This window comes from Labeo rohita, chromosome 1 (genome assembly GCF_022985175.1).
Source record: "Labeo rohita strain BAU-BD-2019 chromosome 1, IGBB_LRoh.1.0, whole genome shotgun sequence".
Classification (NCBI taxonomy): Eukaryota; Metazoa; Chordata; class Actinopteri; order Cypriniformes; family Cyprinidae; genus Labeo; species Labeo rohita.
This window is the reverse complement of record NC_066869.1, coordinates 21,431,001-21,453,581: the sequence shown is the minus strand read 5'-3', so window position 1 is coordinate 21,453,581 and position 22,581 is coordinate 21,431,001. Positions and strand designations below refer to the sequence as shown.

The window sequence follows — 22,581 nt, the reverse complement described above, 5'->3', positions numbered from 1 at the left end:
TCCCGGCAGCAGACGCCGCCTCGCTAATGTACGTTAGCCTCTATGGGGTGAATAATTTGTTCTCTGTGTCAGAGACAGCCATCTGCACGGCCAGCACCTCCTCCCCTGCTTATTTGCTTGACTCATTTCTGGAACAGTCTGGGATAAATGTGCCCGATAGGCGCCTGGTGAACTCTTCCCTAACGGCCCAATCTGGAGACGAAGCCATTGAGCAGCTCTTACAGGAAATAGAGGAGCTTTAATGTGATAAGGCCAAGGTCAGAGAGCGAGCAAAAGGTAGACAAAGACATGCAAATTGAAAGAAAGACAGTAAGACAGAGATACACCAATTTTCTCCAGATTTGAAAGGAAAAGAGGATGATAGGCCACTAGTCCCCAAGGTCATGTTATTTTGCAAGTCACTTTAAAACATAAAAATATAACAAATGTTTAGAGATGTAGCAACACACTCACATCACATTTCCGTTAGTTACATAATACTGACCTCACATTAGGATACTGTCATGACAGTTTAAACAAAGCCAAAATAGTTAAAATGGTAACTTTTTGACATTTCACAAAGTTTTTGAACAGTAAGATTTTTACTGTCAAAGAATGACAGTTTTAACAAAAAGCCAAAATATGTTTGCAAAAAAGATGCTTTAAATTTATCAAAGGGATGATAAAGTCATTTATAATATTACAAAATATTTCTATTTCAGATATATGCTGTTCTTCTAAACTTTCTATTCATCAGCGAAACCTGAAAAACAATTTACTAAGCTGTTTTCAACATAATAATAATAATACTAAATGTTTTTTGAGCAGCAAATCAGAATATTAGAATGATTTCTGAAGGATCATGTAACTGGAGTAATGATGCTACAAATTCAGCTTTGAAATCACAGAATTAAATTATATTTTAAAATGTCTTTAAATAGAGAACTGTTATTTTACATAGTAAAAATATTTAAAAATTTCATTGTTTTAGCAGTACTTTGGATCTAATGAATGCAAGCTTGGTGAGCAGAAGTTCTTTAAAAATCTTACTATTCAAAAACTTTTGACTGGTACATTATGTACTGTTAATTAACCAGGATAGAAATATTCATGATTCTGCTTAGCTAAAAATACAAAACAGTGTTAGATACAAAAGCTCCGTAAAAGCGTTTAATACTGTGCTTTATGAAATAATGTATTTATATTAGATGTATTAATAATAATTAATAAACATGGAAGTTCAAATATGAAAGGTTTATCATATGTGATGTATTCTTTGTATGTGTGTTGATCCGTGAATAAAAGTCTCAATTAAACCTGTCTAAGCTTTATTTTTTTTTGGTAAACCATACACAATAAATATTGTCGTTATCCATGATGGATATCACATTTTTGTATGGCGATATGTATTTTTACACCCCTACATATGAGGTTCACCATTGTGTTATATTTAATACTTGAAACTGACTCTTTAATCAGCTCCAAAAAATTGGTGGTTATGGCATTTATTTTATTTTATTTCCAGGATAATGGAAAAAAGGTATGGAGAAGAGAACGTGAGTATATGTGAGATACACACTACTTTTTTAGTTGTTTTTTTTTTTTTGTTGGTTTTTTTTTTTTATTTCTTTAATTGTGCATTAACAGACAACAAACACTTAATCAGATTAGCCCCTGATGCCACTGACATTTCTTAAAGCCAGCGGCTGAAATCAGCAGTGTGCAAATGTTTTGGCTAATGTGCAACGCTCTTCTCCGTTTGAATTAATTGTCTTAATTATGGCTGTTCCGTCCTGCTGTGCACACACAAAAAGGCCCTCTGCTGATGCTAAGGCAACACACACAGACACACACACACTCCTCTCCCCTTAGGACAACAGTGATGTCAGCCTGCTGGGAAATAAAGATAGAAGTTCTATGATTTGTAACAATAGAAATGTAACAAGCTCCCTACCTAGACGGCATTTTAAGCCACACTTCCAAAGCAACCAAAGTCATGATAACCTATAACTAGGGCCCTATGATTTCCGCGATGCAGAAAACATGGACGGAATTTACTGAATAACGCGGAATGTCACTGAATTTTCAAAGTTTGAATGAATAAATCAAAAATAGGTCATTACACTTAAATCAAACCGCAATATGGACTAGTATCTGTAAATATTATGCACCAAAAATACCATTTAAATGTGAATCCTGCTTGTTCTGCGTGCTTCTGTATTAATGAATGGAGCAGACAAGCAGTTTTGTTTACTACGCACATAGAAACGAGCGTGACGTTTGCGGTAATTTCAGCGTCTGTCGTCTCACTAAATGAGGACATAAATACATGAACAATATATGCTGCGAGTCACTTTATAAGCATCTGACCATTCCATTTTAGGAAAACTAGCATTATATCATATACACACAGAAGTGTAAAGGTAGACGCGGCAACCCATCAAAATAAAAGTCTGGTTTAACTTGAAGACACTGCGCCAGATATATATTACTACTATTACTACTACTACTAAAATGAAACATTATTTTTTAGGGTATAATCACACAACATTTCTTCCATGTTTTAATTTTAATATTAAATTCCCCTTTGTTTGCCAAAAAAAGCTTAATTTTCAATAATTAAAAGATAAACAAAATTAACGTTTTATGCCTTCATTTGATAACCAGAACATTTTAAATACACAACAGAGAATTTCTGAGGGTAAAAAAACCTTTCACAAGGCTATTTTAAGAATAAATGAGAATAAACTGAGTATACATTCACATAATTACACATTCTAAAACAGAATTTGATAACAATAAAACATATGGTGAGAAAAAATAAAACATTTCATAGGGCCCTAAACATGTCATTTTTGATAAACCATTATTAAATTGATGTGAAATTGTATAAGTTTCATGAAATTAATTACTTAGACATGCTCTTTGATTAAAAAAATAATAATTTAACCATTAAAAAGGAGTTGAGAAAAAATAAAATGGGAAAAAACTGAATCCAGAAAAATCAAACCAGAAAAAAACAGAATTTGGAAAAAAATAAAACGGAATTTGGGAAAAAATAAATCTGATTTTTTTTTCTGTGCTGTCATGCCATTAATTTAGCAACATGCTGACATTAAACCATCCATTTTAAAAATATTTTGAATAATAGCATAAAAAAGCCTTAATAGCTACACTCAATAAAAACAATAATGTCTCATCTGTATAGAAGAGAGGAGCTTTTCAATGTATACTATGAAAGTGTGCTGTAACTTCCCAAAATACTTACAGAAAGATCCGTTTCATTAAGCAGTTAAAGGGAACAACTATTTACTTTCAATAAACTAAAAGCACAGGTCATATAGAGCAAATGCAGAGCAGGAGGAGAAAATGTTGCTTTTGCAATCAGGCTGACTGCCATTCCATTTACATGTGTGGCCTTTTTTTTTTCATGCAAGCCTGTTCCACCCCCCAAAAATATGTAGCTTTTAATAAAGAAATGCATGGCAGGCAAGAAAACTTTACAGAGAAAGTAAAGAATCAATTGAATATGTGACTCAAACATATCTTAGAAAGCTCTGATGCTCCAGCTGTCAAGAGTAAAAGCGTTTTCACACTTACATACCAACACACTGACATATATTTAGGCAAGCATGGACACACCAACAGCAGTCTTCATATTAGAACCCAGCTAATCCAGACAATTTACAATCTGTCATTCTGACGATGGTATTCAAATGCTTTTAGGTAATTACAGTAGTGAAGGTAGATAGATGTGGGAGAATGAGACCACTCAGCTTCCTCAATGAAAACCACAGTGACCCAGAGAAGGCGAGGCTACCGATTTAAAGTGTCAGCTTTGCTGAAATGATGATGCACGGCACACCAGACTGTGTTGGCCACTAAAACATGAGCCTAAAGTAAAAGGAAAGATGTATGCAATTTTTTTTTACAGCACCTGTGATGCAAAATGTACTTTTTGTTCCTGAAACTAGTTCAAACTAGTTGGTTTGTCTCTCAATCTGCTCCCTAGTTTAGCTGTAAGTACTCTGTGCAAGGATTAGAAATGTGAATCCTCCACCCCCTGCCCCAGTTTCAGCATTTCCTCACTCTTATCCATGTTTCAGAGAAACTGTTCCTTTAATAAATGAGTATCTAGATAATGGGTATCTTGAAGACAGACTCCTAGTACTACAGTTTGGAACCCCTGCAGCAAGACTGAAAAAAGGACGTCTTCTCACTCACACCCACATGGACATACACACACATACACACACTTTCTCACCTATGCCCACTCAAGCTCGTCTCATTAATAAACTCTCTCAGGGCTTGGCAGGGCGCAGTGCAGCCGCAGGTTCACCGTGCCAACAGTGGGCAATGCTGGGCCAGACATTATTGATGACCCGCTGTGCCAGCCCGGGAGCGGCTGACAGACCGTGAAGAATTAAGGTCAAAGCCTCACCTATCTGATGGTGTAGGAGAGAAGCAGCGGAGGAAAAGGAGAGAGGGCAATGTCTTGAGGTGCAAAATTCACAACTGAGAAATCAGAAATCGGTTTGACGTAATAAATTATTTGATCTCTTCCCAAACAACCTCATTCACAAAATTGTTTTTAAACTTGCAAACCTAAATTTAAGATTTATGTATTTGAATTGCATATAAAAATCCATTAATTATATTGTAAATATATCAAAACTTAATTTTTGAATAAGTTTTTGAATATTTTAAATATTTTAAATATTTACATGTTTTTTGTTTTGTTTTGTTTTTCCTGATTCCAGATTTTCAAATAGTTGTATCTCAGCCGAATATTTTCTCATCCTAACAAACCACACATTAATGGAAAGCTTATTTACTCAGCTTTATGCAACTTCTCAATTTCAAAATATTGATCCTCATGACTGGTTGCTAGCCATATTTATTGCAATTTCAAGCAACTTGAAAAAATGCATTTTTAAACTAATATTATTTAAATAAAATCAAATAAATACAAAGGGTTAATAATAAATGATGCTATAACTGATTGATTTTTTTTTTTTCCCAAAAAAATATTTTTCTTGTTGGTTTAATTTACGTATGCCTGGGAAATATGCATCACATCAAGTTTATTTTCTGTTTGATAAAACTGTATAATCCAAATGGATAGAAATTTTATGTTTATTTAAATATAAATCACAGAGCCTTTTAATTTTTTTTTTTGTTGTTGTTTTTTTTTTTTTTGGAGTGTGCTGTGATTTGTTTAGTCCAAACCGGAGTTCAATTACAGTTTCAAACCAACCAAACTCTTTTGACGAATAGACTCCAAACGCTCTAGTGACCTCCGCTCCTTATATTGTTTTAATATTAACCATCGGCAAAGCAGTTTCGAATTTGTCAAGGTTAAAATCCATTCAACTATATACCACCACACAGGAGATCAGCTCTCCTGATCAAAAGATCTACTATCAGAACCATTTTTCTGTCTGGCTTGTGTAAACAGCCTGTCGAGCTTCTATAAATTGGACTCAGCGGCCCCCGTTACCCTCGTGTTTACAGGATAGGGCCGTAAAACCCAGACAGACTAATAGCAACAGCTCGTATCAGATAAATTGACGAGCGGTCGCTCTGATCTGTGGGTTGAGGAGGAAAGCAGGGTCTTATTGGTCCGATAAGAACAATTAATGCCATTTGTGGCACTATTGCAGGTTAGAAACAACACTAATCAGATTTACAACCACCCTGACCATAATCTGGCCACACGTGTATGTCCTCTATCAGCTTGATTTCTAGTCAGTAAGCGGAGAGATGACTGATCTGATTTGGCCTTGCTGATGTTTAGGTAAAGAGATCGTTTACCCTTAAATACAAAATTACATTTTACTTAAAATTAATATAAAGGAATGCATATCAGAATCAGAATCAACAAGCAATACAATATAATAAGAAACAGTAAAATTAAACAGAGCCAACTTCTGAAATTGCACACTTCATCTTCAAATGCTTTCAAGTTATTTGTATTATATTGGTTTAATTGCAAAAGTGAAGAATGGACTTCAGTGCTTGCCATTTGTCAAGATTGTGGGTGTTTAATGGAGGTCATGTTAACCATTAGCCATCATTCAAATTCCAGACAGACTTCAGTTTCCAAGAAAAAAAAAAGTACATTGCTTACCTCGCCGACAATGTCTAAGGTCATATAAATTCAAACGGTATTTATTATGAGACACTGTGCTGTTCTGTTATTGTACATGTCCTGTATAGCAAATTAAATTCTTTGTTTACCGAATCACTAAGCATTCGACTTTGTTAAACATAGTGATTTGATCTCAGAGACACAAACACACAGAGTCCACAAGAAAAAAAAAATGCTAAGTCATTCCACTCTCACATCTGTCTGTACTGTGGGAAAAATAAAAGAGAGTGAAAAATGCAGAACCAGGGTGGATAATCTCATGCATCATGCATGACCCCGATGCCTTGGTCTTGACACCTACATTTATGTTTCATGTTTCTTATAGTAAACCAGGGAGGACAATAAATGGGGGCGAGACGGACATTGATTTTCACCCGTCGAAGGGGTGTGCATGCAACCATGCTGAAACATTGGGGCGATATGACTTATTTATAAATGTTTGCATGTTGACAGAAAATATTTATGGAGCTCTGAGCTCCAAACAGAAAAGGGATTAAAACTACACAATTGGTGCTGCTGATGGGATAAAGACCTGCAGAGGAACGTTAACAAAGATTGATGAAGGATTATCACGTGTGAGGCAGCCATGCGTGGGGGAATGTGAAAGGACCCAAAATGGCAGACATCATTGTTAAATTTATGCTCAGTAGATTCATCAAGGTCTTGTAGCCACGGATTTTGAATTATGGTAAGTGTGTACTAAATATACAAGATCAATTAAAGGAAATTTGAAAGTGTTCTGTAATGCAGACCAGTCGTTCCCAACCTCAGTAAGTAAGGCTCATCATCACTGAACAAGAAATATGTCTATTTTAATTTGTATTGTACTAATTTCACTTAGCAGTCTCTTCATTATAATCAAAATTTTCATTAGAACGATGACTCACTTCTATACAAGAAAAAAAATCAATGAGGGCAAAAATAACAGACTCACCAAGAGCTTTCATTCAAACTAAAGCAGTTTGAGAAATACAATTTTATTTTACAAGTGCATTTAGTTAAAGCATTTAGATAATGCTTTGACTGTCTGAAAGATTTGCTGGGATGGAAATAGTATTATCATCCACATAAGCTACTGAATTCCAAACTAACAAATATTGCACTGTTCAAAAGTTTGGGATCGGTAAGATTTTTAATGTTTTTACAGGAATCTCTTCTGCTCATCAAGGTTGCATTTATTTGATATATCAAAGTGATATATGCTGCCATATATATATATATATATATATATATATATATATATTTTTTTTTTATTTTTTTTTTTTTTTGGAACCTGGAACTTTTTGGAAACTTTTTCCAGGATTATTTGATGAATAAAAAGTTACAAAGAACAGCATTTATTTTAAATAGACTAACACTATCTATAAGTCTTTACTATCACTTTTTATTAATCAATATATTAATTTCTAAGAAAAAAGAAAAAAATCCTGACCCCAAACTTTTAAAAAGTAGTTTATATTGTGAAAAAGATTTGTATTTTAAATAAATGCTGTTCTTTTTGACATTTTATTCATCACATTTTAATCACAGATTCCAAAAAATATTAAGCACAACTGTAATAATAAACACTGATAATAAATCAGCATGTTAGAATGATTTCTAAAGGATCATGTGACATTGAAGACTGGAGCAATGACTGAAGAAAACTGAGCTTTGCATCACAGAAATACATTCTAATTTAAAGTATATTAAAATCGAAACCCATTATTTTAAACTGCAATAATATTTGACAATATTACTGTTTTTTTTTTTAATAAAAATAAAAACAGCTTTAATGAGCATAAGAAACTTCTTTAAAAATATTACTGATCCCAATCTTTCGAACAGCAGTGTATTATTTAGCTGATTTATATACATGTAAAAGCCAAATATAAGACTTTCAATCTAATAAGAAATAAAGAGGCTCTTTTAAATCAAAATGTCTGTTGTATACATTTAACATAACTGATTCTAAGTCTAGTGTTTGGCAATCACTGATGTAGACAAATGATTTTAGTTTGACAATACAAAAGCACACGTGGGCAAGTAAAAGCATATAAGTGACTGTAATTAAATTAAATATGTCAACTCAGTTTATGTGTGCATTATCATTACTAACCTATTAAGGGGCAAAAAAGCAAAACAACTGACAACAAGAATAATAACAGTAGCAATAAACCCGAATGATTTGATTCTTGTTTAAAGGCAAACGGCAGGCCCATAAGTCAGCGTCCTTCTAAACATCTCCTTTATTCTCAATGTTCTCTCTCCACATTCCTCCAGCTCTTTCACTCTGATTTCTGATTGAACGGTTCCACATGGTTTACCCCTACAGCCCAGCATGCACTTCTCCACCCGCCTCCTTCCGCTCGGGCCGCGGGATGAACTGCATGCTCCATCGCCCAGCCGAGTTCACCCCTGCATTCATAACGCTAACATATGTAGCGTGCTAACATAGTTAGAGCCCTGCTCCTCAGATCCATGTCTGCCCGTTTAACGCAATTACACTCGATTCCACAGCTCCATCCACCTATCAATGTCAATCGCGTTAGCTGCTCTCACCACAGACGGCTCTTAAGGGTGGGGGGGCGTGGTCAAGCCGAATCTCGGCAGGGTGGATGGGGAAGTGCCATCACAGCTAATGCGATGGGCATGTAGCTCTGAGAGCTTTTATTACATTAATTTGTCTCGAGTTAATTCCATCTCATCCCCTTAATATGAAATAGCCTAAAAACCCAATTAAATCCCGGTTGGCTGCATCACCTCGGCAGAGAATGGCGTGGCCTTGCGGCATGGACGCGCATCCCCATGCATCGACGTGAGCGTCTCGGGACCCACTCGAGTGGCGGGTGTTCTGATTCATGGCACGATGCCTCTGAAACGTCCTTAATTGAAAGCGAGCATGACTGTTGGCAGACAGCAGTTTCCTGACTTTATTAAAGGAAGCCCGCAATGAGGATGCCGAGGGAATGTTGACGTCAAGACAGAGCAGAAAGCTAATTCACCGGATGGACGCTGAGACTTTTTGAGACTGGCTGATGTTTTTCGCTCAAGTGATTATTTAAAGAGCGGAATGTGCATGACTAAGAGCCAACCAGACATGTTGACCTGTCATGCGCCAGTACACTGTGGTTATGTGGGACTACCTGTTCAAATGACACTCAGGCATATCTGACAAAAGTCAAATTCTGAAAAGGGTAAGTAAAAATATATAAGATAAAAATACAATAGAAAGAACAGAAAATCAACTACACTTTAAGAATGGTATTCAGACTTAATAATACAACATGTCACTCTGGATAATTAAACACTGTTTAAATTAATAGTTCACCCAACAATTAAATTCCCCTTATGGCACTCAAGGCTTTTTTTAATCCTTAATCTAAATGCACGAGTCAATGAGATTTTCAAGTACAGAAACAGAGATTTTGAATATATCAAAACCAATATCCATTTCTCTGTACATTACTATGTTGTGATGCCTATGTGTACATTTATTTTATTTTTTATATTTTTTGTTATAGTTGCAGTTTTGAAATGTTGCATACTTTTAATATTATCATTTTATTGGTTATGAAGCATGAAAACATTTATCAGCTTAATGGAATTTTAATATCAGTTTATTCACACTTCAAATGTGTATTCACACTTGAAATATATATATATATATATATATATATATATATATATATGTTTAATTGTCCTAAGTGCTGTATATGAATCTTTTTGTAGCACGTTGAGATTTTCTTTAACATGTAATGTGCTTTATAAATAAAGTGTATTATTATTATTATTATTATTATTATTATTAAAAAAAGTGCATAAATGATTTGAAGAACTTTGTTTTAAACTTTTGTGGTGTTTTCTTGTCCTTTCTGGAACTTTAAAAATCCAAGGTCACTCTAAGTGCAGTCTTTGAATAGAAAGAGTCAATATTGATTGAAAGTTCTACTTTATGTATCATAGAAAGAAAAACACACACACACACAACATACCGGAGGTGAGAAAAGGTTTTAAGTGAACTATGCATTTAAAAACAACACTGACTGAACAAAATGAAAGAACTCACCCTTCCACAACACAACCACACAAGCTTCATCTCAAAAGGTGACTTCGTGTTTCTATATGAGGTGATTCAATAGCTATTTTCAACACCACAGTTAATTTCAATGTGGTTTTACAAGAAATGAGCAGCTTCAATCCTTTACATACAGGGATACAGGTATACATACAACATTCTAAGCATATTGATACGAACACCAAGAAAACAGCTGAATGACCAGCGAGTCATTCAGAGGAAGTAAATAGACAAAGAAAGGCACCATAGCAAGATTGATTTTGCCCTGTTTGGATTCACACTCAGGCCTTTAAACCCTGCTAACCCCAAGACTGATACACAACCAGACACAAAAACACACGGACAGGCTCAAACCAAAACAAACAAACCCAAAATGAAATGAGAGAGGTGCTTGCTGAGCCTGAAGCAAACAAATGTAACGAAAAAAAGAGTGGAACAAAAAAAGAGAGAATAAGAAGACCTCCACATACTAACACATGCTCACCCACACAAAACATTTTCAATGCACACAGACAGAGCAAAACTCAGAAATTTTAAGTAGACATGAGTGCATGTTTGCTCAAACACACATAGAAAAAAGTAAGAAAATGACAGCTGGTAAGAGGGTAGAAAATGACACATCTCCCACACACACACGCACGCACACACAATCCACCCTCCCTTGACTCACAAAGCAATGCGAAGACTATTTTCACTCTCATCAGCGTTCAGTAATGAAGCAGTACCGTAGAAAACATGGCCACCGAGTGATTTATCATCATTCTGAGCCCTATTTCATTCCCCTGATTACTGCAGGCAGCAAACATGAGGAGCAAATTAATGAAAATGTTGGGGAATTATAAACTCCTACCCTGCCGGAATTATCTCGCATAGCGGTGTTGAATTAAGCCCTTTGACTATATGGGGACCAATTTTGTTTTCTAACCTGCAAACCTCTCTTTTGGGGAGGCAGGGACAAGAGTCGCTGGCAGTTTAACACAGATAGAGCCAATGCTTGGGAGGAACACGAGGGAGAAAAAAATGTAAAAGAAATGCACCTCTCGCCTGCGTCCTTCTCTCCTTGCATTACCAGAGCAAGGCCAAGGGCCAGCATGCAGGCAAGAGTCCTTGTAAAGGAAATTGGGAGATAAAAGGTCCCTCCTTGAGAGTTTGCAACTGTGTGTCCTCTTACTTTTCTCATTACTGGTTTCAGATGCCTTTGTGAAAGTGCAGAGGATCTACAAAAGTCAAAAGTTCATATTGCCCCCACAGTTATGGCACTTTTGTGCCATAAAACTATTACATTTATGTCTGATAGCTGATCACTGATATATTAATTTAATTAAAAGCATATAAATTAGAATATATAATTAAAAAAAATAAATACATGAAAGTAAACTAAGAATAAAAAAATAAAAATTATGAAAATAAGAATTAATTAACATAAAACAAAAACTAAAGTAATTTTTTTAAAGCTATAGGTGAATTAAGGTATTGTGATATGCAGTATGATCAACAGATTATCAAGTTTAACAATATTATTAAATTGTTACTGTTTTAAAAATTAATTTTAAGTGGGTTAGATGACAGCAGCAGTGTATGATTAAAAAATCCAATGTCAACCAATACAGAAAAAATCTGATCATACATACAATATACATACACTGCTGTTCAAAAAGATTAATTAAATTGGTCAAAAGTAACAGTAAACCACTTTACATTGTTACAAAAATGAGAAAAATATATATATTTTAAAATTTCATCATAGAATCTGGGGGGGGGGGGCTTTACAGAAATAAATTACATTTCAGCAATCACACGAATAAATTACATTAAAAATTCTACTAAAAAAATAATTTTGTCTACTGTATTTTCAACCAAGTGCAGCCTTGGTGAGCATAAGAGACTTCTTTCAAAAATCTTTCCTAACTCCAAACTTTTGAATGTTGCGTTGTTAATATTGAGTGTTATACCAATTATACCAATAAAGCATTATACCAATATATCAGGCATCCCTACTATTGTGCACTAAAACAGTGCAGATAGCACGCTTCGTAAACTACGCTCTGAGTCTGTGCTTGTGTACGCCTCTCATTGGTAGAGCAAAACAAGCCAGGGGCATTAGGGCCTGACAGATGGAAGGGAGGGTACAAGTCGCTATGGGAAAAGACTGATGGATCGCACCATACAGGCCGCTTAATAGGGCGTAAGTGTGGAATCTGGCTGGAAAGAGGCTCCCGATGAAGAAGTGAGTGAGGAACACTGCAAAAACAAACCTGAACTGCCTAAGGTGGTCTTTGATTTGTGATGACCCTAGAAAGGTCAAGTCTAGTGAGGACGTTTATTATAAGCAAAAAAGACATCTACCACAAGAGCACAATAAATTCAGAGGATGAGCCACTAACCGAGACATTTCTTCTACCCTGACATTGGTAGAAAAGATCTTTTAGGAAGAATTTCAGAAATAGTGATCTGATGTAACAATCCAATGCAAGTCTTGACATTAAGTCAGCTTGACATGCTGGGAGCGAAAGCTTAATTGTGAGAAATGCTTATGGACTGCTTGATTGCTCGACACTAATTAGGTCTCTCTGTCTGCTACCTGTGACAATGTCAGCTTCACCTGCCTGGGGAACAGTTATAAAGAATATGAGAGTTACGATAAACCAAATGAGAGCATATGCATCCTCGGAGGGAAAGTTCATCCAAGAATGAAAATTGTCATAATTTTTTCAGCCTTTTTTCTTTTTTGGCTGAACACAAAAGAAGATCTTTAAAAAAAAAAAAAAATGTCTATTAACTTTAGAAGTGTGCAATATCACAATTTTTGATTCAAAATCTGCTTTTGATGAAATAATGTAGTATTGTGCTACAGCACATTTTCTATCAGTGCATACTTTATTGTTTTACAGAAGAACAGCAAAACTACAGTACTAATATTTATGGCTGTCTTTTTTATTCTAAGATAAACTATAGCAGTTGTATTTTTAATTGATTTCATTTCCATTTTTAATATGCAGTTTGTATATATATATATATATATATATATTTTTTTTTTTTTTTTTTTTTTTTTTTACTTTGTAAAAATGTATTTTAATTTGTAATCTGTATTTTATATTAATTATGGTATTTTTACTTGTTTTTATGAAGTAGTTTGTATGTACAGTATTGTCTTTTTTTATAGAACTTTGTGTATTATTTTGTTTTAGCAGAAAACTGCTGGGAGATCTTAAAGTCTTTCTTTTGTTGAAGAAAGATTTGTATTCTTCGGAACTCACTGAGTCATACTTCAGGTAGGAAAATATGGAAATCCTTACAAAAGCAAGAAGAATTAAATTACATCCTTCCAAATTGTTTATTTTGGGGCAAAGCAACAAAGAATGTGTCATGTTATATGGAGTGTTTCATGCATGATGCTACAACAGAAACCTTGTCAGCAAGGAGAAACCAAAAGAAGGAAGAGGAGAAGATGATGTCTAATGAGGTTGGAAAGATCGAGATGGGAAAGTTAAACAAGCGGCAGGAGCTATCAAGTAGAGTTGCAGATAAAGTCTTGGAAAACCAGAAGCTGCACTCGTCTCTTCAGATGCAGAAAACAAATGCTCACGAGTCCAGGTTCCCTGCAGAATATCACGCTGCTAGTTTCTCTCCAGTCATCGGTAATGGACGCAAGAGATGCCAAACATACAGCATACTTCCAAATGCTACAAACACCAGTTGTAGCCAACAGCTATGAAAGAGACCTCAATCTTGAGATAGGCTAGAAAAGAACCGAGATGACTCAACGTTCTTGCAGCCAGGCTAACAGAACAGCGAAAGTCGTGCTAGCAGAAGTAGAGAGAGCAAATCACAGGAGATGTTTGCAGGAGACGTTGCTTGAAAGCTTGGAGGGGAATGTGTGATATGCATGTGTATTTTTGTTTGTGTCTTTGGGGGCAGGTTTTGCACTGATGCAGACGAAGTGAGACGACGTATGGTGAGAGTGAAAGAAAGGTTTTTTTTCTTGTGCATGCTGTGGGTTATTTTCTCTGAAATGACTGGTCTTGTCCAGTGAGACGGTGTCTAGCACTTGCCAAATCGAGGCATCAAAGCGCTTGTGTGGCTGGGAGGACACTATGCAGAGGCACCAACAGTCACATGACATTATCGTGTCATGTCATGACAGCTTGTTATTAGCTATCCTAGGGAAATGGGCAGAAAGTCACAACATTCTGTAACTTTTCTATACCATTCTAGAATTCTAGACCTTTCATTTTAATAATAAAAAAATAAAGTTCTGAAGCTTTTTGAACCATAGAGTCAAAGACTTACAGGCACAGTTTGTAATTTTACCCACTAGAGGGCGCATATTCAAAACAAAAAAAAAGGCGTAGTTTGCTGACGCCGTGATTGAGTGTGGAATCATGGGAGCTGTTGTCTTCATCCCCACAGCCGATGCAATCTGAAGGGACATGGGCAGAAATCATGTTCATGGATGAGCTAATGTATTAAAGATTTATTAACATCACTGTAGTATGAAGCAGGGTGGAGCTGAAAGCTGTGGAAGCAAAACAAGGCCGCTGGCGCAAATTGCTAATGAGAGACGAGCACGATACATGGATCAAAAGCAGGAGAGCTTTTATTATGCCACAGTCGACCGCTTCTACTCCTTTTGGTCATGCATATGTGGGCTACAACAGCTGTGTTTTATCATACTAGAGACATATGGGTTGAAAGTTCTGTTATAATGCTACTCTGTGAGTTTGTCAACTGTCTAATAAAATGCATAACACATTAAAGCGTCTTTGTTGTGTACTCAATAAAAATGGAAATTGAGGGTGTATGATGTCATTGGCAGACAACGCAATGACAATTCTCTGGATTTAAGCATTCTTCAAAACATTGTTTACATATAATGTAAGTAAAATATATAACACTGTTCTAGTGGTTTTTGGATATTTTAACAAAAAAAAATCTAACATATTGTGCCTTTAAACCGAGTTACAATATCAACTCTTTTCACAAAAACAAATCAGATCAGTACATAATATAATATAATGTAATAATATAATATAGTATAATATAATATACAACAGTTGCTGTGCATTATTTTTTTTTTTGGTGGTTACTCAGTCTTTTGACTATGAATAAGTCATTGAGCCATTCACTCAAATGATTTGTTCAAAAATGCTGATTCATTTAGGAATTAATTCAGTTTGCCTGAATTCAGAAACAAAAGAAGTAGTTTACTAGTTGCTATTCCAAATTGAGCTTGTCTTTATGAATGAGTCACTGATTTATTCACTTAATTGATTTGCTCAAAGACACTTCAAACCAACCGATCGAAAAAAAACAACACTATGATGTTCAATACAATTTGACTGCTTCTAGTCTTCCTATCATGTCCATAGCCCATACTGGACTATCAGCTTTGAAACTAACAATATTCTAGTGTTCTCCTAACAGTAAGAGTTTCATAAACTGTAATGACTAAGACTGTATGAACTAAATATATTGAAGATTTATCCTTCATTACACGTTTGTTTGTTTCTCCAGTCAAGTACTCTTTAGACTAAGAATGGCTCTCCCCATAATAACAACAGAAGCCAACTTGTAAGTAACAAATTATGGTTCATGATTGATATAACATTAAAGCCCATATGCTATGTAAAAAAAAAAAAATCTGATGCACATAAAGTGCTGGTGCCCTAAGTTTTCAAATTAAGTCACTAAATTGCATCTTCATCCACCCCCAGTACTGCAGTATAGAGTAGGAGGTGACACCAAATCTCGTAAGTGCTTCTAATCTATCCATCCCATTGTTTCTATTTCCTTCTCTATCACTCGTTGATCTGCAGTTCTTCTTAAGTATTCCTTTGGGTTGCACAGGCTCCGTGCTCATGTGGCTGGTAGCAGCACTGTTAGGCTGATGGAGTGTTCGGAGACCCTGCTTCTTGATCAAGTCTTTCTGTGTAGCCCCCCCGGAGGGCCGAAGAACATAGGCATCCATCTTCTTTAAACGCAGTGTGACCGCCGGAGTGCCACGTCCCGCTAAGTGTAAGATTAAGCTCTGCTAACCAACTCCCTAAATCCTCTTTAGTGCACTGCAGGCCAGGCTACGAGGCGAACCACCACACCCACAAACCCCTGGACCACCTCAACCTTTAGCCACAAGCCCGAGATCCCTTGACCCAGGTCAGCAATGCATTACTCCAACCGATCAATTGATAGATTGGCCTGTCTGTGCTGCCGTAACTAAATCAGCCAATTCTGATGATTCAGCATTGGTCTGGGAGCCTGGGCGGGTGTCACCAATCAACGATCACCACCGGCCAGGACAAGTATGGACATTCTCCTGTCACTTGAACTTAATTTATTGCAAACCAGCACATTGATCAAGCTTGTGCCGTTCCACAAGTCGTTCAGGCTTGAGCTTGAAGAACGATTAGAGCAAAAGGTGAAAGGACAGTGGCAGAAGTCGAAAAGGTTTTAGAAGAAACTGAACCAATGGTAATTTTGTGTACAGTGTACAAATCAAAAACCACTTCTAGTTTCCTTGCTGTACCTATAATTCCCAGAAGCAAGATGTCAATAACATTTACATGCAAACTTGCGCTATTCTATTCTACCTGAATACTGATGCATATAAAACATATCACAGATCTTTTGGGATCGTGTTGTTTTGTTTAGTTTCAACATATAGCATAGAGAATACAAAACAAAACAATAACAAATAAATAAAATGTTTTTTCAAATTTTTCGAAAAATGTTTTGCCTTCTCTTTAGCCTTGGGTTTAGATCGCTAGCATATACTTCCATGCCTGCAGCTGTAGCTCACTAGCAGAAACTACCAAAAATAATGAATCAACTTTAAGTGAGCTGAGAAACCACAGCAATTCAGCCTGAGGGACTAGAATGTTGTTACAACAGAAGAGCCGCGAAACACAGACAATACGATAACGTCACAACAAATTCACTCTATGCTAAGCATAAATGCATTTTTTTTTTTTAGATCAGAAGATCATAATTAGATAGAACTATACCACATTAAAAAGCAGGTATCAGAAATTAAAACAACAAAACTTTGTCTTGACAAAGATGCAAATACAAACACACCAAAAAAAAAAGGAAAAAAACATAAAATTAATACCTTGAGTGACTAAAAGTAATAAAAAAAATGTTTGCGTCCTAGCCACGCAAACACATTTCCTCCCAGAGCAGTAGCTTGTAATTGGACTGCTGATGTGATATTCATCTCCACTGGCGTAGTGTTTTGACTAAAGGGGCATCGCTAATCGAATGAAAGGTTGTATTTAATATCCCTCTGTTCCTGTATGGTGCTTGAGCACACCAGCACTAAGAAACATACATTAGATTATAGCTGGGCAGAAGCCATTGATTACTGCATAGCGTCAGAGCCAGACAGCCCCATTGATACCATAGAGATCAATATTACAAAACACTTGCCAATGGCTTTGTGACACCTGTTTCAAAGTAACTGACATAGACACACACACAACCACACCACTTTGATAATTACACAGGATTATCTGCTTTGAAGCCATTTACTTGAGTCAAGGATATCAAACACCAATAGACACATAAAAGAAGAGACTGTGAAAGACAAAAGGTCAGAGTATTGATTTATCAAAGAATATTAAGACCCTTTAACTGGTGAACTTTCTCAAGATGAACAGTTAGTATCTGTCCAACAGGGACAGAAGGTCAGAAGACAATATGGAGAATTTTAGTTATGTATACGCAAACAGTACTGTTCAAAAGGTAATGGTCAGGTTTTTTTTTTTTTTGAAAGAAGTTAATACAGCAAGGATGCCTGATATCGATCAAAAGTACAGATATAATGTTTGTATTTCTTTTCATCTATTCATCAAAGAATCCTGAAAAAGGATCATGTGACACTAAAGACTGGAGTAATGGCTTCTGAAAATTCAGCTTTGTTATCACAGAATTAAACTACATTATAAAAACATACTGAAAAAGAAAACAGTAGCTGTAATAATATTTCGCAATATTACTGATTTTACTGAAATTTGATCAATTAAATGCAGCCCTGGGGAGCATAAACACTTCTTTCAAAAATCTTTGAATTTCAGTAGTGTATAAACACTATGAATTCTTCCAAATAAATTCAGTTGTATGCAGAGTCAAAATGTGATAATCCTGTCTTTTTTAACTGATCAGGCCTTTCCACACAGTTTCAGCTGGAGAAAAGTACAACATATCATCATACAAACTGAAATCGCTTTAGCCATCTTGGAAGTTTCATTCTGGAAGTTCTCATGCACAAAAGGCACTTAAAACTTCAGAAATGTACATAACCTGATATAACCTCACACAGCCTAAGTGTGCCATATGTGATGATGCTACGGTGTTCTATATAGAAAGCTCTTCATGTTCCTTGTCAGCACTGATAAATAAATAACCACTCTGTGGGAAACATTATGTGCATTTATATGGAATGTGTCTAATCCTTGAAAGGTATGTCTACTGTAACCACGGCTGTTTGAGGTAAAATGTCTGTTTTCTTAGGGATGATTCACAAGAAGGGCAGGATGTGCAAAAATAAAAGGAGAAAAAAGCCTACTCAATTAGTCTCCTCAAAAAACCTTTATAAAAACAGCATTTAAATAGCAATAGGGAGAAGTGAGTCACTAAACCTAAATCCAATTTGAAAAAAAAAATCTGATCTAAAAACAATTTGGACAAACTAAAAAAACACGCACTTAAAAAACTAGTCATCAAGCTACTGTATGTGGAAAATGTTAATCAGGACTTACATTGTTCATGTACTCGCTCAGCAGGTCTTGAAGGGCCTGGCGCACGGCGTTGCACTCGGCTACGATGCGTTCGCGGCGATCGTCACGTGTGCAAGAGGAGTCGGCCATGAGGGCGGCGCCACTGATGATGCTCTCCAGACGTTCCTCAAGTGACGGCCTGAAGCGAGCTTCACTGAATGTTAGTGGGTCCAAAATGATCTTATTCTGAAACAGAAAAAAGAAAAAAAAAGAAAAAATGGCCATGGTTATGAACTGAGTTTTAGTTTAAAACATTAAAAGTTTTAAACACCATTAGGAGGAATTACTTTTGCATTGTACTTTTCGGCATTGTGAGATATATCACCAATTGCATTTTTTTCTCCACTGACACTTGTCATAAGAAAAAGTTATAAAAACAACAACTTCAGGAACTTAGACAGGGCTCGACAGTAAGGAGCATGTCATGTGTATGGAAAAAAAAGAGCAGAGCAAGATCACGGCTCAATGCACGAAATATTGGAAATATTATCCTAAATATTGAAACGGGGGTTTATATGAATGTGTAAACTTTTAAGAAAAGTTTACACGCCATTTTCTTTTCATTTGCCCAAGTATGATGCATTTAAACGCTGCTTTGTTTACAAACCAAGGAAAGGTAATATCACTGTTATTCCATAAGCGCCACCTGCTGGCAGAGACTAAGTTTGCATTCTTTCAGTCTGTCTGCTGTTTTTCCCTAAAGCATCTTTTCATTTATAATAAAATATTAATGATAAAATAATTTTTTAACAAACAAATAATGTTTGAAATGTATATTTGTTGGGCTAGTAGGTTTTGCAGTGGAATCAAAATTGGAATAGAGTACTGTACAATTTAACTGGTATGTAAAAATTTGGTGTCATATAAGCTTATTATTTAAATAAAAGATAACATGAGTCAAAAACAATGATAACAGCAACTATTTTATTTTTTTTTTTTGTGGTAAGGCCAGTGAAAATTTTGACCGGGCAAGTAAAAATTTAAACCACTGGCCTCACTGGGCCAGTAGAAAAAATCCTTAGCATTGAGCCCTGTTTGATCTTTTAAAATGTATGTGTACAGTATGGAACAGCTTCACACAAATAGTGTTTTCATTCACACATTAATGTTACTTCTGTGTACAAATATTTTAATCATTCAAGGGACAATCATTCTGGGACAAAAGTTTATAGTGTGGGTATAAACACCAATGTCTACTCCGGTGATAAAAAATAAAGTAATTCATCTTTTGGAAGTATTTTGACACTTTTACCAGTAATTGGCAACAAGGGACTGTTTAAAATAAATATTTGTCATCAATCATTCATTCAAGACATTACTTCAAAAAGTGAGTTGTCATCAATAACAAAACAAGTCATTATTAATAATACACTGACTCCTTCATTAAATTTTTTTTCTATATTTTATATACATATAGAATCAAGTAAGAATGAGTAAAAAAATGGCATTTTCAATTTCTCCTGAACCGTATATGCTGGATAAAATATTTACACCCTATAGTCAGACATGAATTTTTGATGTACTGTATTAAACAAGCAAACGCAATCTTTAGATTATTGCCTTATACTACATGCCTTAGTCTCACACCTGTGAATAAAAAATCCCCCAGATGGTAGAGATTTTTGTGTAGCCGACAGAAGATAACAAGCGCTGTGAGATGTTCGCCATAGTTTCCATTAGCAAACCACTGAAGACGGTCGGTTGGAGCCCATATCCAGAGGCTGCTAAGGTGACCTTCAAGGCGAGATCCAGGGCCTCGGTTACAACCACATTGTGATTTAATGGGGCTTTTAAACACAGGATGCAGACTCAAGAACAGCCTCCCTTTTTATTGATGAAAAGTTGCTACCAAATACAGGCTTTATGATCTCTAGGGCTGGGATGGGAAAATTACCATATTGATAGTGGCGATATTATGTTTTACGGCTATATATGAATACGGCTTCGGCAGCAGTTTGCATTTTGTGGACTTTGCCGGTGCAGATGAGGTGGAGGTGGCATTTAGAGGAACCAGAGGTGGCTAGTGTCTGTGCCCTTTACTTTCGAGACTAATATTCAGAAAGCCACTTCAGCAGCTCAGACCTGGCGGTTAATAACGAGTTCACGGATCTCTCATCGTTTATATCTCAGCATGCACTTCCTGTTCTTTGGCATGTCCACAGGCAGGAAATGATGTTTGCGTCTTTTGCAATGTACGTGCTAATCTAGCAGCAGTACTGCCAGCTAACAGCAGCGCAATTAGAGAGAGAGAAAGACACAGAGACAGCCTTCCCATAATAGCCTGTTGCCATGGAGATCAACTCTTAAGCAAAAGCAGCAGCAGTCTTGGCCATCTCAATGACTCAGTAATAAATATGTGGACATTTATTGGTTTGTTTGAAATCTGTCGGCATCAAGTTCCAGGTCCGCCCTCTTCTGCCTGACTGAGGGGCTAAAACAAAGACTTATGTGAAATGTTTGATTGGAAAGCGACAGGCAGAACTTTCAGATGCCGACGAGCTGGACCAAAGCCATTCTGAAACAATTTGTACAGATTACTTAGATCTTGTGTGACTCATATTCTGAGTACATATTCCAATTATGATCCGATTTAGTTAAAGACAACATGAAACAGCCCTTATAACACATCTGACTTTTATAATGCAGCGGGTACTTGAGTCAAACAATATTTTGCAGGAAGAAATGTAGGCCGAGACCTGATTTGATTAAACAGGAATTGATTTGGATTACGAAAATATGGCTCATATTTGTGGTTAATATTTCTCCACCTGCATGGCCTTCAGTCATCTTCGTTTTTTTTTACAGTAGCATTGATACATAAGCACTGATCAATCAGGCACAATGAGACCATACACAAATAAACAAGATCAAATTTGTTTTCATGCTGTTCTTAAAAGAGATTTATTCCATTGCTTGCAGAATGATTGAAGAAACGAAAACTCATCAGTGCTTGTGAGACTTGCTTCCGTCATTGCGCCTGGATCTTGGCCTTATCACAAAACTTCTCTATATAATTTTCAATAGGACAAGGATACTATAGGTCAAGGGTAACAGTGCTTACAAATATATACAAACAGCCAACATCTGCAACAATCAAAAAATAAATGAAATAAAATGAGCAATAAATAAAAAATCTGCTATACATTTTAGAAATACGACAAATAGTACGGTTAGTATGGTTTCATTTTATTTCAGAAAATTGTATTAAAGCAAGAATGCCTTAAGTTTATCAAAAGTGATAGTAAACATGTTCACTTTTTTCCCCCACAAAAAATGTTCTATCAGCATGACCAGTATATATCAGTTCATTAAAATGATTTCTGAAGGAATTTAGGAAAAAAAAAAAAAAAACTAATTAATCACACTTTTTTCTGAAATTAATTATGATTAATCACTAACATTAAAGTTTTTAAATATACTATATTGCAATTATTTCACATTTAATCTTCAAATTAATGTAAAAGCAACATAAAGACAGTATATTTTTAAAGGGGTCATATGATGCGATTTCATGTTTTCCTTTGTCTTTGGAATGTTACAAGCTGTTTGTGCATATATAAGATCTGTAAAGTTGCAAAGATTAAAGTCTCAAACCCAAAGTGATATTCTTGTCAAAAGTT

General features: G+C 35.7%; 1 protein-coding gene across 1 annotated transcript in view; it reads right to left on the bottom strand.

Moving 5' to 3' along the window:
- The window catches only part of ctnna2 (catenin (cadherin-associated protein), alpha 2), a 423,497-nt gene that overhangs the window by 268,541 nt on the left and 132,375 nt on the right, over positions 1 to 22,581 (bottom strand). The window contains exon 7 of the mRNA XM_051107030.1: positions 18,944 to 19,147. Within this exon, the coding sequence (XP_050962987.1) occupies positions 18,944 to 19,147 (204 nt within the window). The remainder of the gene's footprint in view (positions 1 to 18,943; positions 19,148 to 22,581) is intronic.